This window comes from Rhea americana, unplaced genomic scaffold (genome assembly GCF_003343005.1).
Source record: "Rhea americana isolate MKP2758 unplaced genomic scaffold, rheAme1 scaffold_4, whole genome shotgun sequence".
Lineage (NCBI taxonomy): Eukaryota > Metazoa > Chordata > Aves > Rheiformes > Rheidae > Rhea > Rhea americana.
Window position 1 is genome coordinate 101,773 of NW_028186534.1, and position 18,846 is coordinate 120,618.

Consider the following 18,846-nt stretch of genomic DNA (forward strand, 5'->3'; position numbering starts at 1 on the left):
CCCCTTCACCTGTTTCCCATCATTATTCTGGWCTTCACCAGGCCTCTCTGTCTGCCATGCCTGCGATCGGTGCTGCCATTCTCCAACATGCAGCCAGCCTTCACGTTCAGGAGATGCGGAAACCTCCTGCCAGGTTAGGGCAGCTGTYTGGCCCCTTCCAGTCCATCCATACCAAGGCTTGGGGGCAACAGCAAGGACCTGCAGCCAGGGTGAGCTTCACCTCTGACAGGCTTCTGCAGCAGTGCCGTAACTGGGCAACTCGACGGCCAAGCTACTGGGCAGTACCCGGACACATGCAACTCTCACAGGATCTCTTCTCTGTGACGACTCTATCCTGATACAGCTTTACAGCTGGTCTCAAACTCATGCGTCCTGCCGCAGACACATACCATGTTCTGTCACTTGGTGATGTATCAGGTTCAATGAGCAGATGTATCTGATTAGACGGGTGATCTATTATTTTCTGCTGAGCAAGTAATTTTTCTGTTGGGTAATTTATCCCTTGAGTATGAATGCTGTATTACTCTCCAGGCTGTGCATTTGTATGGGAAAATCACATATGCATTTTGCCACAGAGTCACTTAGCACTACCAAACAGGTCCTGCTGAAGCAGGGCTGCCACGAGCTCAAACTCTCTGMTACCTTGTGTCTTCAGTGAATCCCCAGATTCATAAATTCAATTGGAAATGCTGATTTTGTATGGCATTGCCTCTGCCCCCTTTGACGTGGTCACACRCATGTGGATGGGAAGCCTTAAGTTAATCCAGAGTTCATCCATAAGATTGCTCAGGAACTTCTTGATGCCTCTGCTCTGAGTTTCCAGGATCTAGGAATGACTTTAATTTGTTGCCAGACTTCCTATGAAATGCCTGTAGGTTTAAATGTTGACTCAAGAAAAAAAAGCAGGCTCCAGAACCTCCCACAAATTCCTGCGCTAGCTGTGATCCCCTATGATCCATTACCACAAGACACCAGAGCGATGGTTCCTTTGCTCCAAAGGCAACGAGGAACGGAAAGATGATCAGTGAGAGACAAGACAACCACCAGAGAAGAGAAAACCCATCAGCAACTTGTCAACATGCTCCAGGGAGTTTCCTAGGCTTATCAACCAGAAAAAAAAATCTCCCCGTGTGAGGACAGCCACCCACAGCTAAGTGTCACACACTTTCAGGTGGAGACTGCCTGCAGAAGGGTTGACCAACATGGAGAAAGGATGGGAGCTGGGCAGCAGCTCCACTCAGTGGTACGAGCTGTAATCTGGCAGARTCCGTGGCCAGACGACTGTGTCTGTGCCGAGCAAAATCCTTCCTACTGAATTAGCAGGGTTCGTTCCAGTTGTTCTGGTTAGCGTCAAATCAGGCAGTTCCTTCAAACCCCTCTGGATAACGCTGTGAATGTCAGTTTATATGTGTTAATGGAAAAAAACAGCACCGAGGCATGGGATTCTGCAAGCCTTGAATGGGAACTGGAGCCGAAGGAGGATTACAAAGACAGGTACCCCATTTGATGATAATGGCTGAATTAGCATTTCACTTTCTGCTGAAGTATAAGCTATCTCTACAGGAACAGCTGCTAAACTATTTGCAAAGTTCAAAGAGTGTGTATTATTTTTTTTTCCCAGTCTCATTCTTTAGATTCCTGTGTAAGCTTCTTAGAAAGGGCCATGCCAGCTGTTGAAGAACGAAGATTACAAYGTCCTGCTAATACAGTGCCGGAGATATTTAAAGTTATTGTTATTTATTATTGTTATTAGCACATGGCCACACTGGAAGGGGTTAAAGTGGGGAAGAAAACTGTGCAACTTGCTGAACAGGTGTCCTTGAGCAGCACTCAAGGACACGGAGATTGCTAATCCTGTATTCCACAGCATGATCAAATCACCAGGCAACAGATATAAATAAAAAAAGGCAGGAAATAAGGAAATTTAGATACAAGTGTGTCAGAGGGAAAATGAAGATTCATTGTGAAGAGGCTGGGAAGAGAAGAAGAAGGAACAAAATGACAAAGGCACAAATGATAAACCAGTAAGAACGAACGAACGAGAAAAAGCCTCTCTGTGAAATACATGTCTGTGACAGCAGCAGCCAAATCAAAGATGTTCCTAGATTATATGGTTTCTTGCATAATATGCATTCGGGTTCCCGTTCGGTGTTTGTCTTTCAGCTAGCGCGYTGGGAAAAAAACATATCTGAAATGAGACGTGCGCAACCTTTATTTTGCTTGTTTCATCGGGAGGAGAAAGCAAATTTGCTTTGTGGGAGCAGTGGCACCTGTTCAATGGCAAATAAATAGCTGCAGCATGGATATTACAGTGCGTATAATCATTAGCAGCACAAACGGCAGAGGATTAACCCTCCGCAGGCTGGCCCRGGGTACCTGGGCTTTGCAGAAACGCTCGGCGCGGTGCCCCTCGGACGAATGCCCGCTGTCCGTCAGCCCGACCGGCACGGCACCACCGTGCCCCTCGACGCCCTGCCTGACATCCGGAGCGGGGCGGATGGATCGATAGGGCTGCAACATGGCAGGGCACACGCAGGGAAGCCGAGGACACGCGTGAGAAGATCGCAAGTCAGTGGTAGCTTGGCTGAGGTCGACTACATTTGATTTGCCAGCTTTCTTCAAGCCCTTCCGTGGTTGCTCCCCTCTTGCCATCTTCCCTGACTTAAATGTATCTGGGGCTGAGGGGATACTAYGGCCACTGGAAAGTGAAAAATAAGGTTTGTAAGTCTCCTCTGAGTTGCACCAGGTCAGAGCAGCTGGGGAAGAAGGCCCTGGGTGTTACCTCGTCCYGAAAAGCAGATGCTGCAGGGACATAAACAGCAGCTTAGTAACGGTGCGCTGGCACCGCGGTCCACAAATCAGCRGCCCAGGGAGGCAATCCTCCAGACAGGTCCCTGCCACCTCCCTGAATAACCAGCATGCGAGCGATCCACGCCTGGACTGCAACCCAGCAACAGGCATCACGCCTTGTACTCTAGCCTCAGCCTCATTCTCTTTTCTCATGCTACGACGAGGGGAGGCTTTCTTGAACTAAAACCTGGGGTAAACTGAGTAYGAACATCCAGATTTGGCTTCCTGCATGCCTGCTTTGCCACGCATGCTTTCCACCGCTTGCCTTCTGCACTGTCCTCTGTGCTGCCAGCACTTCCTCCTCAGACTTCATCTGCATTCAGGATGACAATACGTAGAGTTACAGGAGCCTCTCAACAAAGATATTCAAAATGTGGTTGTTACTGCAGCTAAGAGCAGAACATCGGCTGGAGTCCTTCCGTTTCCCACTCGAAGGGACTCTCCCATTTCTGTCCAGAAAAGTCCTGTYGGATGATGAACTGAATGATGGCCTGGTCCAGCAAGTGCTGGGAATCCAGACTCCTAGCTTCCAGGTGCATCTTGGCTGGTTCCTACACCAYGGTGTAGCTGTCTACCTCAGGCACCTTCCCCCTGAGATGTGCCAGAAGAGCGCCTAGAGAGGAGTGCTTGCATTAATGATGAATGCATGCATTGCAGCCCCAAATCCTTGGGAGAAAGGATCTGCTGCACATCCTAGATGGCAAGGTGTTTTCATGTATTAAAAATATTTTCTTAATTTAATGTGTTTCCCCCCCTCCCCATTGTATTGGCTTATGAATCTAAACAAAGCTGACTGGGGATGCTGGCAGCTGGGGCAGTAGAAAGCAAACAAGGACTAAATAAACTATCACCCAGCCAAACCCTTCAAGAGTGAACGTGCCTCATCACACAAACCGGCAATACAGTCCCAGARCCAAAGATAAATAGTGCCCCTCCAGCCAGAGTCCCAGGCAGGGAGGGAGCTGCGGGARGAGAAAAGTATACAGATGGAGACAAAGCCAGGAAGTTAATATTTAAGCATTCAGACAAGGAACAAATGGCTTAATTAAATCAATTACAGAAGGAGAAACGGAGCCACTTATAAAGCACGTGTAAAGAGACAGCAAGGCTCCTACTATCTCATGAAAGAAAGAAGGGAGAGTTAGGAGGGAAGATAAACGGACTGATTTAATCTATGCTGTTAATTAAGAGCCAAGCATTTGCACCGTGCTGAGTCAGGGTTGGACTGGCAGTTCCATTACATAAGCCACATTTTCAACTWGAGTTCAGCACCCAACCTACAGAGACATTTCTACAGAGACAGACCGAGATGCTGGGAAGGATGAAAGCGGGGAAAAGAGGTAAATAAAAGCCTGGAGAGGTTCTTCCCTGCTTGTGTACCTCCAGGCGGTTGGGTTGTTAYGCCTCAGCTCACATCAATACCCAGCACCGGCGCAAGTCCTGTCCCTACCGAGCAGGACTGGGGCAGACCTGCTGCCCAAGGAGATGTTCTTCCCTTCTTCAGCACATGATATTCCTGCTTAATCCTCCAGCGATTCACAGGGGTTTTTGCAAAATGCAGGAAAAAAGAAGGAGGAAAAGACTCAGGTGGGTGCTGATGGCAACAGGGCTGCTGAGGGCTTGCAGAAAGCAGAGCAGGAGAAGTGGAAATGGTGCAGAGAAGGAAAAGGAACTATTGAGAAAACTTCAAAGCGACACTTTGCACTGTACGGAGAGTCAGAACGGATCAGCGAGAAGGCTTTCCTCCCGGCAGATCGCCTCCCACACCCCCCCTGCTCTTATGCCCAAATTGGAGCAGGATGGAAAGCAAGGCGATTTCTTAGCATGGCTTCCAGTTCAGCAATATTTTTCCTTCCTGCTGCTCCCTCCTCAAATCCTGGCTGCAGATACCCAGTGAGAGATGGCGCAAACCCRAAGTTGTCAGCCCGGCTTTAAAAGAAGGGCTCGGTGTTTATGGGAGGATCATCAATTTAAGCATGTTTGGGTTTGGAGACTCATCGCAGACTATGTCAGATCTACCTCTGCCTGATAAAAAGACATACTTGCTACGTACAGTGTTCCCTGGGGTTTTCTCTATAGGCAACAAGCAATTACAGGTTTTTGTAACAACCCACAAGAACAGTTAAACCAGAACCTAAAAGTCTCCACGTGAACCAGACTGAAAGCCGTTGACAGCTACGGGGCAGCAAGGTTTCACCTGTGAGACTGCTTCAAAAATCTTCTTCCTAAGCTTTTAAAGCCTTAACATTAGATCTCAGGCCAGTGATGCAGAGAGTTAATAGTTTTTAGCAGTTTATAGTCCCTTCTTGCAAGTAAATAAGCAAACACAAAGTCATCTTCCATCTAAGGATACAAAAAGCCCATGCCAAGGGAAGACTAGCAATGCTTTTAAGAAATATGTTCTTATCAAGAATAATTAGTTGTCAGAAGAGCTCAGTCTCCCTCATGGAACAACAGGGATTGTCCTAAAAAGGCCAGAGGCAAAGCAATCTAAGTGCATCCTCCCGGGGACGGGCGGAGAGCCAGGACTCCCAGAGACCCACGCCTGACCGGTCTGGGAGCGAGACCTGCATCAGCTTACTGCCACCTCGGAGGAGGTTTGGGTAGCTAAGGATAGCACGCAGAGTGATCAAGATCCCTGCAAATCCTGTGCCAAGGCAAACTGCACCAGAGAGGCTCCAGCGTGCGACAGCTGGCCGATCGGCCGGAGCCCAGCACGCCCCTGGAGTGGCGACCGTCCGCACACCGCGGCAGGACGGAGCTGTGCTGCAGGACGGACACGCTGGGCTCAGCCAGCCGGGATGCAGGCCTGGCCTTTTGCTGCTGGAAATCACAAGGACTCTGATTGCAGCTATTTAGTGGCCTGCAGCAAGCAATAAGCTTTCCAGGACAAGCTCATTGAAGCCCTGCTCTGATTCACTGCAGCAGCTCTGCATGGTAAGAGCCACTCAGCAGGCACTGACACCAGGACCCGAGATCTGCATGCAAGAGAAACTTCATCCTGCTGGAAGTGTCCAAGCACCAAGTCACATAACTACGGTGCAGAATCGGGGACGGGGAGCTGTGCATGCAAAGCACTCGAGCACTGCTTCAGGAGTCAGCGGGCACTTCAGCACCACTCCTGAAAATAGCCTCCATTCCTGTGCATATGTTTAAACCCCTCGCTATGTTCTTGATGTGCTGCAGGAAATTCTGGCCCTCCGCACCATAAAAAAATACATTTCTGCAAATGAAAAGAAAATTGATATCGGTAACTCACTTGTTTTTGTTCTTCTCCCAAACTGTCCCACATGGATGCGACAATTTTTGATACATCTCCAAAGGTAGCGTTTGGGTTTTGCCCTTTGATAGCTGCTTGTGTGTCTCTGAAAAACAGGGCATACGCTGACACAGGCTTCTGGGGCTCGTTGGGATCCTTCTTTTTCTTCTTCTTTTGGCTTTTGGGCTTTTTGCCCAAGTCTGTTGATGGTCTTTTCTCTCCAGTAACCTGTAAAACCAAGAGGAGCCCCTTAATGGTCAGGTCAGAGCAGCCTGATGCAAGACCCTCCTGGAGTATGGTAGTAGAAAAGATGGGACAGGACACGGATGGAAGAGGACTTGCTCTTCTCCCCCAGGGAGCCTCCAGTACCACCRCACAAAGTGCTGGTGGGTTCCCAAAGGATGGACAGGCTGAGAGGAGCCATGTCTACACACCAGGAGAGCACTCCGCTTTTCCCAGCCTTTTTCCCAGCACATTCCCCACTGCACCAGTGCTCGTCTCGCCTCCTTCCACTCCTGCCCTCCGTGCCCACCCCGCTGGCCTGAGCCTTATGGGCAGCCCACTGCTTTTCACTGAATTCGCTGCACTTAGGCTGGATAAAGCCCCCGGCAGGGTAGCACCTTCCTCGCCGCGCAGCCTGCAGCCAGCTGCCGCTGCCCACCGGCGGGTTTCGAGCCCGTTSCCCCATGCCCGCTCACCGCCTGGCAGCCCCGGGGCCTCTTTGCATTCTGCTGCCTTCCAGCTGTGCCCTGAAGCTCCCCTTTTCGGTGCCCGGGGAGACCYGGGTTGCACAGCCCTGGGATCCGCCTGCCTCCCCCCTGCCCTCGCAGCACACATGCTGCCTCCGCTTTGGAGGGCTCAGCCCTGCACGGGCCTCTCCAGCACGCTTATCCTGCAGCACCTCTGCCCCTTCCCTGCCTCTGCCCCAYGGCACAAGCTCGCACCCCGTCATCCTCTTTCAGGATCTCTCCAAATATTTTACTTCCCAGAGAAAGCCTTTTAGCAGGCTATGARTTTTTCCAAACTCTGCTTCTGCACATTTCTGATTTCCAGCTCTCCGGAGTTATAATCCCCTGTGCAAGCTCCTCCTGACTCTCCTCCCTGGACCAGTGTCTCTGGCCCCATCCGCAGGCAGGAGGATCACAAGGCAAAGCAGCACTGCAGCAACACAGGTGTTGGCCGCTCAACCGGGGCCACGCAAATGAGAGACAGAAGCTGTTTCACCTATCAGCAGGGATGCAGGAATTAAAATATTTTCAATATCTCATCCACTAAGTACTTTGCATGCCCTGTTCACTCATTACGACACCTCTGAATGACTCGATACGGCTGCATCTGCGCTCGGCATCGTGCGGACGGCTGAAGCGAGGGATGGCACAGACAGGGGTGGTCTCGGTTTATGACCAGGGCTGCTCAGCAGAAGCCGCTGCCCCTGGGCTGGGAACTAAGATAAAGTGGAAAACAGAAGTGTTTCCAGTGAAGGTAGCGTGGAATGAAGAGCTCGGGCTCTGCCAGSACACCGCAGACGGCGTACCGAAAATATGAGACTACACGAGCCCRTATGTGAAGAGGTGTGAAGGAAAAGACCCCTGAACAGTACTTGAACATGCACCAAAGCTCTCAAAGCACTATCTGTGGTCAGTGGCAGCTTACAACAYGCAGAAGTATCCTTACCCTTATTTTGTATGGGAGAAAAGCCTAAATACACCAGGGATGAAGCACAGCAGAGGATAAAACCATCAGCTACCAACTGGCCACTGCAATCTGGATTCCTAGTTCCTCGAAGGCAAATGAYGTTGCCAGCGTCTCTGCTTGCCAAAGCCCACTGTGCTCAGACACCACCTTGCTTGGTGATTATATTGCTTAAGGAGCTCCTGCTCTACCAGGTGGATGCTRATTATATTGCTTAGAAAGTTGCCTATTCTATCAGTAAAAGTTAAATACATTTATGCATGTGTATATATATTTAAAACTGACCAGCTCTCAACACATTGAGAGAGTCAGTGTGGGAGCAGAAGACCTTTGTCCTGACAGATTCGCTGATTTGATCGCGAGCACCAGAGCGCCTGGAAGCTCCGCGATTTAGCAGGATTCATTTTGGCTAGCACAGGCCAGGCACGAGGAGGAAAGGACAGCAGAGCTAATGTTCTCCATTCAGCCACTGTCGACTGGTCATTAAGTCCAGTATGGGTGCAGTGACATTTGTCAAACAGACAGTGACCATTAGTAAATGAGCACAGAGACCACAAAAAATTACMTTTAATTTAAAATTGCCCAATTGGGCTTGAATCGGAGGCCTTGAGGTGAAAGGCCACCTTATTAGGAGAAAAAAAAACTCTTAACTGGGCTTCAGTCTATTAGCAAGTGAGATGCTATTTTAACTAATCATAATCCTGTTTGATTCACTTAACTGCTGTGGGGGATCCTGTTCTCTTTGAGCCAGAGAAGGAGCTGACAAGAGCCTGCAATGCCAGAACAGACCCCCCCCCACACACACACACACACTTTTGCAGTGAGTCCTGTTTAGGCAGCACCCAAATGTGAATGCCACTGTGCGGATACAGAAGAGACGACGGGTGCACAGAGCTGCCAGCTTCTGTGCCCCAGGCCATGGGGAGAGCAGAGCTAATCAGCACTGTGCTGTGTTTTCCTGGGGCAAGTAGGTGCAATGCAGCATGGTATGAACTAAGTAGCCCGTCCATGGACTGAACAGCACGCTTAAACAGCATAAACCATTCAGGCTGGTCTTTAACCWGTGCTAAATACAGGGAAGGAAGCAGTGGAAGAATGTGGAAAAAACTTCTGGGCTCATCCAATCCCTTACTCCAACTCAAAGGATGCAACAAAGCTCTTTAAAAGAACACAGTTGTCCTTGGCCACCATTCTCTTCCACCTTTTCTTGTGACTTTTTCTATAGATCCCAGGGGAAAAGTTAGCCCTGTGAAGGAATTGTTGTGCCTTGGCAACATGGAGCCAGATAGTGCTTACCACCCCATGAGGTAGAAAGATCTTGCCCCATCCAGAGCTGCTGCTTTTGGCCAGATGGTCCAAGAAGGTCAGGATGGATCCAGAGGTACATGCTATGCTGGATCCCACTCCCAGCAATCCAGCGCCTTCCTCTCCCAGAGCAATGGTGTTTCCCAAGGGGTGAGCCCTCTTCAAACTGACAATGAATGCTCCTGCAGCTTGTGGAAGCATGTGGCCACCAATCCTTCCGGGTACCTGGTCTGCCAACCCCCCATCACTGGAGAGGCAGCAAAATCTAGGTGTGACACCAGATGTAGATGGGGCGAATTCACAGAGTGCAGCTATGATCTTATAGACAGGATGCATGGTGCTTTCACAGTGGATACGAGACCCCTGAAGGGCAGGAACCTTGAGGACACTATGATTTTTTATAAAGATGGAGAGATACCTCTAATCCAGCCATGAYCTAAACTCCTGGGCTATAAACTCCCCGCTATGCCTGTATGCATGGATACACAGATACACTGGTACGATGAACATGCAAACGCACCAGTGAGGCTTAGAGGCCTCCTAAGATGACAGGCTCCCCTTGGCATCAGACCCATTTCTTTCATGTGCAACTGTCTTGGACCCAAGATTAATTTCTGCTCATTAGACACTGCTTTCACAACTTGTTGTACAAAGGTCATTAATGGCCATACAAAAAATGACCGATGGGTCCCTTTGAATGTTTCCAACAGCTGTGTATATAGAGAAAACAAACAGAAACCTGTAGGGCACACAACGATGCTGGTGCTTTCTTTACACTTATGGTCACCTTCTTCCATCAAATACATCACTCTTGYGTCACCTAACTTGCTGCAGAGTTTACAGGGCAGAAAAATGAGCAGGCATATGTTTAGGATCAGAAAACAATATAGATCTCTGCAACTTGTCATAATTTGGACCTCTCCAAATTCTTCCTACCCCAGCGTGCAYCACTGACTCAACGGGAACGCAAAGCTAACCGGCAAAGCCGCATTCTCCCTCGTGACTCCTGCGGCGCCGCAGCGCCAGGCGGAAAGCCTCTGTGACACTCCACGAGGCAGAACGAAAGAACCTGGTGTGAAACTAAGCTGAGAACTCTGACATGGAAGATTTTCACTCCAAGGTAATTGCTGCTTTCCTCCGTAACCCTTGCGCTGTCTGATGACAGAGGGAGCTGCRTGACTGCGGCCAGCTGTACAGCCCACAGCCCGTCCGCAGCATCCCCAGCACACTCTAYACATGGCACTGGAGGGTTTGAGACACTCCAGTTAGTTTTAACCACTTCTTTTTACAATTTGGGTTTAGCTCAATTGGTTAGAGCATGGTGCTGCTAATGCCAAGGTTGCGGGTTCAATCTCCGTATGGGCTACACTGAGGGTGGACTACGTGATCTCCAGAGGTCCCTTCCAACCTTACCACTCTATGATTCTATGATTTAATTCTAGTGAAGCTCAGTTTTTGCATCCACATGTGCATTCTACTTTGAAATGTCGTGATCTGAAGTGAAAACTGCCAGTGGATGAAAATCTGCAAGAATGATGTGAAAAATCTGCCTGATTTTCGATGCAAAAGCATTTGCTGTTTGTGCTCACTCCTAGTATTTTCCTGCTTCTCCTGTCTCTGCACTGCTTGCTAATCTGGTTCTCTCCTCAGATCCTGTCACAATCCGATATTCTTAGGGGACAAGGTTACACCATCRCTATTTCTGGCATCATCCTTAGAGCAGCACCTTCCTGAAGAAAGTTGTCCACAAAAGGCTTTTATCAAAACCCTCCAGGGAACGCAGGGAGCTTGTGGACAAAGATCCGCAAGTGGCTGAGGTAGAAGTCTCGTGATTGCTGCAAGTTGTCCTCCACAAATAACAGATGGAGGACTCATGGACAACAGCATAGGAGTTTGTTTCATTGGTACATTTTGAGAAAGAYGTGGGGTGACCAAGATGTTCCAGAAGCCTTAGACCAACCCTCCTGCKCCACAATCCCCTAAAAAATCCTCTCAGGTCAGCTTTACCCTAGCTAGCTCCAACCCTGCTCTGAATGTAGTGCTGACAGCTAGGAGCTCAGTGCAGGCTACTACCCTATTGCTGAGCCCCACTTTGGGCAGCTCATATAGAGCTCCATCCTGCTGCCACTAGACTGCTTCTGGCACCTAAAGTGCTCATGCATGGCYGTGGTGGGCTTCTTGATACCATGCTCAGCAACAGTTGTGCAGGCAGAGTCTGCATCCCTAACACACTGCTTACTACCTAYGATAGGTACTAATCTCTAATTAAAACACCACCCAGGCAACCTAAAAGGCTGAAAACTCTGTTCCTCTGTTGCTTATGATTATTTTAATCTGCCACAGTCTGTGAGCTTGCTTAAATCCCACCTCTGYTTATTTTCTTTCTCTTTTTTGGTCTCCCTCTACCTGCCACCAGAAATCTAATTTTGCATCTGAAAATCTGCAGTGGGGAATAACCTCAATACTGAGCCTGGTATTTCTCGTCAAAGGCCGCAATGCAGGAAACTCTGCAGCTTGGTGTAGCTGGCAAACTGCAGAAAGAAAGGTAAAACTTTCTGGGTAGGAAAAAAAAAACAAAACTCTTCAGTGTCAGGTTTTCACTGGCACACTTGCCAAATGCACAACCCAAGCACAGCAAGGTCTGACGGGATGCACTAACCTGCCACGCTCATCCTTGTCCTGGGTTTGCAAACCAATCTCCCCATTCTCTGGGAAGTCTCTTTCTATAAACACGTGAAAGAAAGACAAAAAAGAAAAAATCTGTGCTCCTACTGGTGCAAGGTCTCGCTCACTAAAACCCAGCATTTGCCAAATCTCTTACTGTCTGTTAAAACAGGCATGACTGCACATACCTTATAATGTGACTCTGTCTCCTCTTCCTGAGTCGAGCTGGAGGGAGATGGTGTAGCAGACTTGCTTCCCGGGGGCGACGGGGAGCCGTGGGTAACACCGCTGCGCATCCCCATCTGGGAAATCAGCTGAGACTGGCTGAGCGCGCTCATGGGCCCGGCCAACATCCCTGGTCGATTGATCAGGGGCACTTGACGGTTCGAATCATAGGAAGTGGCGTCCGAGTGGACCATCTCTTGGATCTGAGTTGGGAGAATATCACTTTTTAATTCAAAAAATGTATTTACGTATCGTACTGTCAAATCACTTTACGATGAACTCTTAACAACTGATTTAAAGTTATTCTAGAGCGCTGGCAGAGGAAAGACACCTTTTTGCCCCCTTCCAAACCAGACAAGAGCAAGGAATGAGTAACACCTCCCTGCTGCTGTCCTGCCAGAGGCAGAGGGATTAGAGAGGTGCTAAACCATGCTTGGAAATACAGRAAGGTGCGTTTGGGGGAGGCGTCCCGGCAGCAGCAATCCTCCCGTGCTATCCACACTGCTGTCCGGGCACTCGTGCTGCGTTGTGCCGCGGGGGTTAATCCAAAAGGCAAAAGCAGCAGATGCAGAAGAAGTGGGTGGAAGCTCCAGGGCACAACCAAGACCTGGGGGCTCATCGTCAGCGGGTGGAACATGCAATGGTCCTCTCCGTATTTTATAGAATTCACAACAAACAGCAAAAATATTTATTCAGGTTCTAGCTCAGGAGCTGGAAGCAAGCGCCCTTATTCCCATCCTCGCACAACTCCTGACCAAAGCTGTATCATCACTGTCGAACCAGAAGTCCTCTACTTCTCCGAGGCGCAGAGTCAGCAAGGGTCAAAGCATTTCCCAAGACAGATCCCACACAGCCCAGGTGGAAAAGTCCCTCTCCATCTTCCGCTGGCCACAGTAACTACTTACTTACAATTTTTTCTGGAGATAATTCTTCTAAACTCAGTCAGTTCTGATCCCCTTCAGAATGAACGTAGCAGAAAAAAAAGTCCAGACATGAGTAATGAAAATTGTTGGCTGCCTGTTAAGATTTCCAAATGCGAGCAGAGAACAGAAGTGATGCATGTGTGTGAACACACGTGTGGAGCTGAGAGAAGAGGCTGCATGGCAGAATTGTCCACAAAAATGAAGACTTTTCACAAAAAGTTTTCCAGTAGCTACTTATTTGTTCCCAGCCTGCGAGAGTGAAGGGACATCTAATAAACCYGAACGGCAACTCATCCCACCGTCAAGGGGCTAGGCGAGTAACGCACACCTAACCAGCACAAGCACTGCTTCCCAGGATAGCTGAGCCTAACGATCTTGAAAGATTCAAAAGGAAAATGAAATATATATATACACACAAGGCTAATAAGAAATGTCCAGTGCTCCWCTAGACAACGTAAGAAAATCTCATGGGCTGCAAATTCCCGTGCATCCTGGCCAGCGTGTATAGCTCGGCCGCGGGGATGGTGTGCGGAGGTGCCCCCAAAGACCAGCCAAGCCCCGCCACCTTTCCTGGAGGAAACCCAAGCGGGATTTCCCTGTCAATCCCTGCTCCTGCCCTTCCCCGGCACAAGCGAGCTCATCCCCACGTGGCTGTCAGCCCGGCGTGCCAGCTCCCTCCTGACTTTCAGGGCAGACTTAAGCTGGATACTTAYGTGCAATCTGATGTGGCCACAGAAGAAGCCAGCAGGAGGGAAATCAAACCCTGTCTTAAACATTTCCCAGACTTTTTGCTTTTTGCATTAATCTGATTAATGTTAACACGAGTTTAAAGACCCAGGCTTTATTTATTAACAATCTTCACTTCCAATAAGCCCAGTGAGGTGCAATCTCTCATTAACAGGGGAAGCTTGCCAGCTCCATTAGCAGCACACACACAGCGAGAAACCCAGGGCAGATCTGCTCGGGCTCAGTAGGCTTCAGAGGAAATAAATCCAAATGCAAAAAACAGATTTACTGCTGCAGGTCAGGAATCAAGAGCTTTACCACAACATCAGAAAGCATGTTCTGCTCGTACCGGCAGATCCTCYGTGAGTAGAGGAATACGTGTTAAGGGAGCAGATTTTACCAGATCGGTCCCCTTTCTGTATTAATTACAAAGTGCTGGGATATAACTTGCATGAAGAAAAGTACATCTCGCATTTGAGCAGCCTCAGGAGTTTGAGGCTGGCTTTGGGGCCGTGCAGAGCTGCTGTCCTCAGCTCGCAGGGCTGCAAAAAAAATGCCACGTTACAAGGAGCACAGGGTTGGCTTTAGCTCCATCGTGGCACCAAGGAAACGTGCTGCTTTTAGCTCAGAAAAAGGTAGAAAGTTTTACGGGCCCCTCACCGGAGGGGTCTGGGCTTTCCTCCTTCCCGCACGGCGAGGACCCCGCTGCGGACTCGCTGTCCCCTACCCTCCGCCTCCCAAGACCTCATTCAACAGCAACTCAGGGCACGGGAACGAGCTCTGCCTTGGGCACCACGACCTCCAGGATGGACAATCATTGCCCAGAAAAGCCCCACAGGACAGCACAACCTCCGCAAGGTATTTAAGTATGGGCTATATGCACCTGAGCGCTCCCATTACTCTTTAGAACAGGCACATGCCCAAGTCGTTACCATGCGGAGGGGAAATCTGCCTCGGCTTTTGTTGGTTTAATCCGGACCTTTCAACGCAAAAGCTGATCTGCCAGCTGCTAAGGAGAAGCATAATTTATTGTCCTTATTTTAAATTTAAATGAAGACAAAGTTTATGAGATGGGCGTTTCATAAACAGAGAAGGCTCAGAAACATGGTTTAAAATTTCTTTTAAAAGTAGCTCATTTGCATTTGCAGCCATGGCAGCCTCTTGGGCAAATACTATATTAAGACAGTTTTTTAAAGAAATCTTTTATTATGTGGCCAATAGACCACAACAGCTCCGTTTATCCATTAAATACGTAATCATACTTTTTCCTTAAAGTGCATTACGCAGCCGAGCAGAACAAGTCCAGCAGTGCAATTATGGATATGGGACACRTGCCACCAATTCTTATGAAAATTTGGAGGAAAAACCCAACACCGGGCCCGCAGAATCCAGGAACAAGGCTCCTGTTGACAGCAACCTGACCGCAGCCACACTAGAAACCTACACCTGCGTTAGAAAACAGCTGCATCTCCGGAAAAGGAGCGCTGCACATCCTCGGCCTCGCCATACCGCGGTCCCTAAAGCACGTCCCTAAGCCGCGAGCAGCTTCAGGAGTGCGTGGAGGTGGCGAGCCACTGCTCGGACCCCCTGGGAAGTCCCAGGGCCTCCAACTATTTTGCAAGGATGGCTTAAATCCTGCACCCTCCAGAGGGAAACCAGCATCGTGGCCCRTCTCGTCCCCGTAAAAGGGAGGAATAAAGAGGGCAAGCGAAGTGCCCGAGAGCAGTTGGTGCATCGGTGGCAGCGCCTTGGAGGTGCTCAAAATAGCCTAATTGCACCAATTTGGAAATAATTTAGAAAGGAGGATGAGCAGGCAATTGATTGCTCGCAGTGCCTGGACTGCACTGGACAGTCCATATTCCAGAGTTTTTSCAGAAAGGTGGGAATAGCTCAACGTTTGCATCCAGCTGCGCCTTCTCGAGAAGGCACGCGAGAGCGGACACAGGCACATTTACAACTAAATGACGCCCCGCCTTCCGTCGTGCTTGATCACGTTGGCGGGGGCCGGAGCGGGTCCAGGGGTCCCCGTGAGCGCCGGGGCGCCCCAYGCCCCTGCGGTGCCACGCGCGCGGCCTCCTCCCGTCTCCGCGCCCACGGCGGGATCCTGCCCAGCACGTGCATCAGGTGCACTGGCAACCTCGCGGCAAGGTGCCGTAACCGGAGCGGGAGCCTCGCGTCTCCGAAGGACGCCTCTGCAGCCTCCACTGAAAAGATGCTCCGCGCCGCAGAGCAACCGCGAGCGAGATGTGATGTAGTCATAGCTAAAGTAATTAAGTGCATCTTACTTAACAGATTCCCAAAGGCTGTGCTAACTCAAAGACAGCTTCCTTTTTCACAATATTTCAATTTCTTTTTTTTTTTAAAAATGAATATGCATATTAGGCATATAAATGCTCCAGCTAATCCTCCAAAAGGAGAGAGAAACAGGCTGAGGTGCACCGAGCCCCTTGTTTGTGGGGCGAACGGCAGTCTACGCTTCTGCGGCACAAAACACCGTTAGAACYGGGCTAAAGATGCTGATTTGAGGACTGGATGCTCTGGTAGCAAAGATAATATTTGGGAAGGTGTCAAGCGGAGTTTCACGTCAAACGTCCCCCCAACCCCCCCAGATCCAGCAGGAAAGGCAGCTCTTCCCGAGGACAGCGCCAGCCAGCAGACCCGACACTCTCGTTCCAGGACGGGGCTTAGGCAGGGCGCTGCCGCCGCCGCCGCCGTTCAAAAACCACTTAGCTCCGTTCTGCAAAATCGCAGTTCCCACCGAAGCCCGGGCTCAGCCCGGCAGCCGCGTCCTGCCTCCGCTCCACTTCGCGGCGGCTCCCGCGGCCCCCGGGAGAGGAGCGCGGCCCCGGCGTGGCAGGGTGATTCGCACGGCACGGCTCGGCTGCGGCAGGGATTACCTCTCCTTAGGGTTGTTCCTGCGAACAAGCCCTCGCAATCACAATCAACCAGGGAGAGAAATTATCTGCTGAACAGCTTTGAAGCAAAGTTTTCCCAGCAGGCTTTTTTCTGTATTGAAGTTTAAATGTAAACGCGTCGCCACAGCTGAAATGCTTAAAGATGATTTACTTAAAAAGAGAGAGAGAGCAGGAGAGAGAGAGAGAAGCTGATAAGAAAATATATCCCCAATTACCACCCCTCCTCTTCCCGATTTGTAACTGCTCCTAATAAACTTTCATGGTCTATGTAAAACGCTTTAGTGCGGTGACAAATTTCTGCTGGAATTTGAGATGTCTTGTTCAGAGTAATAGCTATCTCGCACAGGTGCCCAGCTGCTATTGTAAAATCAGTAAGCATTTAATTGAAACAAATGACTATAATAATAGTACATTATCCCCGCAGGCTCATAGCCATAACAGTTTTAATTATTGAGTTAAGAGTCAAACTAATTTATCCTTTAAAGTAACAGCCACATCTTTGCTTCCACTGATCATCCTGTTACACACAGGAGGGGAACAGGAGGAAAGGGTTTAAAAAGGAAGCAATTTATTCCAGGGGCTCCATGCCAGCAGGCGTTAGCGTTGACACTGGGGCGGGTTTCGCCAGCACGTCCGGAGACTGAGGCCGCGGCACGCAGCGTGTCCTCTCCAGGCCCAGGCAGACGCTTCCAAAACAACCACCGGGACGTGAATTAAAAACTGCTCGTGGCGATGGATTCACCACAGCTCTAGCTGAATCATTCAGCGGTTCGTTACCCTCAGTAGTAAAAGCCCTACTTGTAGCCTGCATGGTCAGCCAGCACCTGGAGCCTCCCGTCCCACCAGCTGCCACACTGAAGGGTCCCTCAGCAGGCTCTGTCCTTCATTTAAGCACTTGCAGATATAATCAAATCTCTCCTGCTTTGGCTACATAAGCAGAGTGGTCCTCTGGACTCTCTCCCTTTGAGTTTTCCAGTCCTCTGTTCATATTGCTATGGGTGTTTTTGAACTTCTCCATCAGCCACCAACCACCTTAAAGTGCGGGTGCTTCTCCCACTTCACAGGTCCTGTCCAGAGTCCCCACCTCTGAGCAGTAAGATTTTCTTGCTGCAAGATTTTTCTGCATCTTGTAAGATTTCTTTCTTTTTTTTTTTTTTTTGCTCCTGAAAGTGAGACAATATTGGTTCCCAAAAATGCGTATTTGTTACTTGTAACTAGTTTACCAGGCCATCTGAGAAGCTCTGCATCTCTATCAAAGCTCTACCTCCTTCCTTACTGTCATACTTGCTGCATCATCTGCAGACTTCATTGGTACTCACTTTATGCTGTCTTTGGCAGAAAGATGACATGCTCTAGGAAGGCAAAGTGACAAACTAATTCACCAAACTTTGGGTTTGAATTTTGAATTGTTCAACTTTCTCAACATACTTTGTGCTTCCAAGCCTAATGCCTCCCAGATGTCTAAGTATCTTGTTAACATTGTTACCTTTATCATTCAAACCTGTAATCTCATCAAAAAAGATACCAGGTTAGTGTGACAAGATTTGTTTTCCATCAGCCCATGTTGATTGGCATTAATTATATTACTTTCCTTTATTCTTTATTAATTGAGGCCTGAATCTGCCACTCCATTATTTTGTTGAGGATTGATGACAGACTGACAAGTCTGTAATTACCTGGGCTGTTCTGCTTCCCTTTCCAAATATTTGCACATTAGCTCTTTGCTCATCCTCCAGAGCTTCTCCAATACTCCCCAAATTACTAAGTACCAGCATTAGCAGTACCAAGAGCTCCACAGTCAGTTATTTCAGAACACGTGTGGCCTAGCTCGTTCAGTCTGCTAATTTAAAGTGAATTTGAGAAGATTGATTTAAAAAAAGAAAGTTTTATAGCCTGATTTAAATGCTCCATAGCTCGAAACTCTGACCTTTCTAATTGGTGCTGCCAGCTTCAAATACGAGGTTTTCTGATGCAGAGTTTCACTGCCACACGGCTGACAACACACACGGCTCCCAGAGGCTCCCTGAACTCCGCTGAGTTTATCACTGTGTCCTCACCCGTCGTTTCCATTCCTGCTGCAGGAACTGCCCAGAGCCTCTGCCAKTCTCCATTGCCTTCACAGGACAAGTTGGTGGGGTCTCAGAGCACACAGAGTGCCTCCCCCACCTCTATCGCAGCAGTAATGAGCAGAATAAGGTATTTTAATAACCCCACAAAAATCACTCAAAAAAAATCTCTCATGGCTCATGGGCTGCAGCTGTGTGCACGTGAGCTGCAGCTTGGTGCA

At 49.2% G+C, this 18,846-nt stretch overlaps 1 protein-coding gene across 1 annotated transcript in view; it reads right to left on the bottom strand.

Annotated features, from left to right (window-relative positions):
* Window positions 1-18,846, bottom strand: part of TOX2 (TOX high mobility group box family member 2) — a 135,061-nt gene that overhangs the window by 21,178 nt on the left and 95,037 nt on the right. Inside the window, exons 4-5 of the mRNA XM_085313908.1 lie at window positions 11,959-12,198; window positions 6,110-6,337 (exon numbers count right to left, since the gene is read on the bottom strand). Coding sequence (XP_085170034.1) covers window positions 6,110-6,337; window positions 11,959-12,198 — 468 coding nt within the window. The remainder of the gene's footprint in view (window positions 1-6,109; window positions 6,338-11,958; window positions 12,199-18,846) is intronic.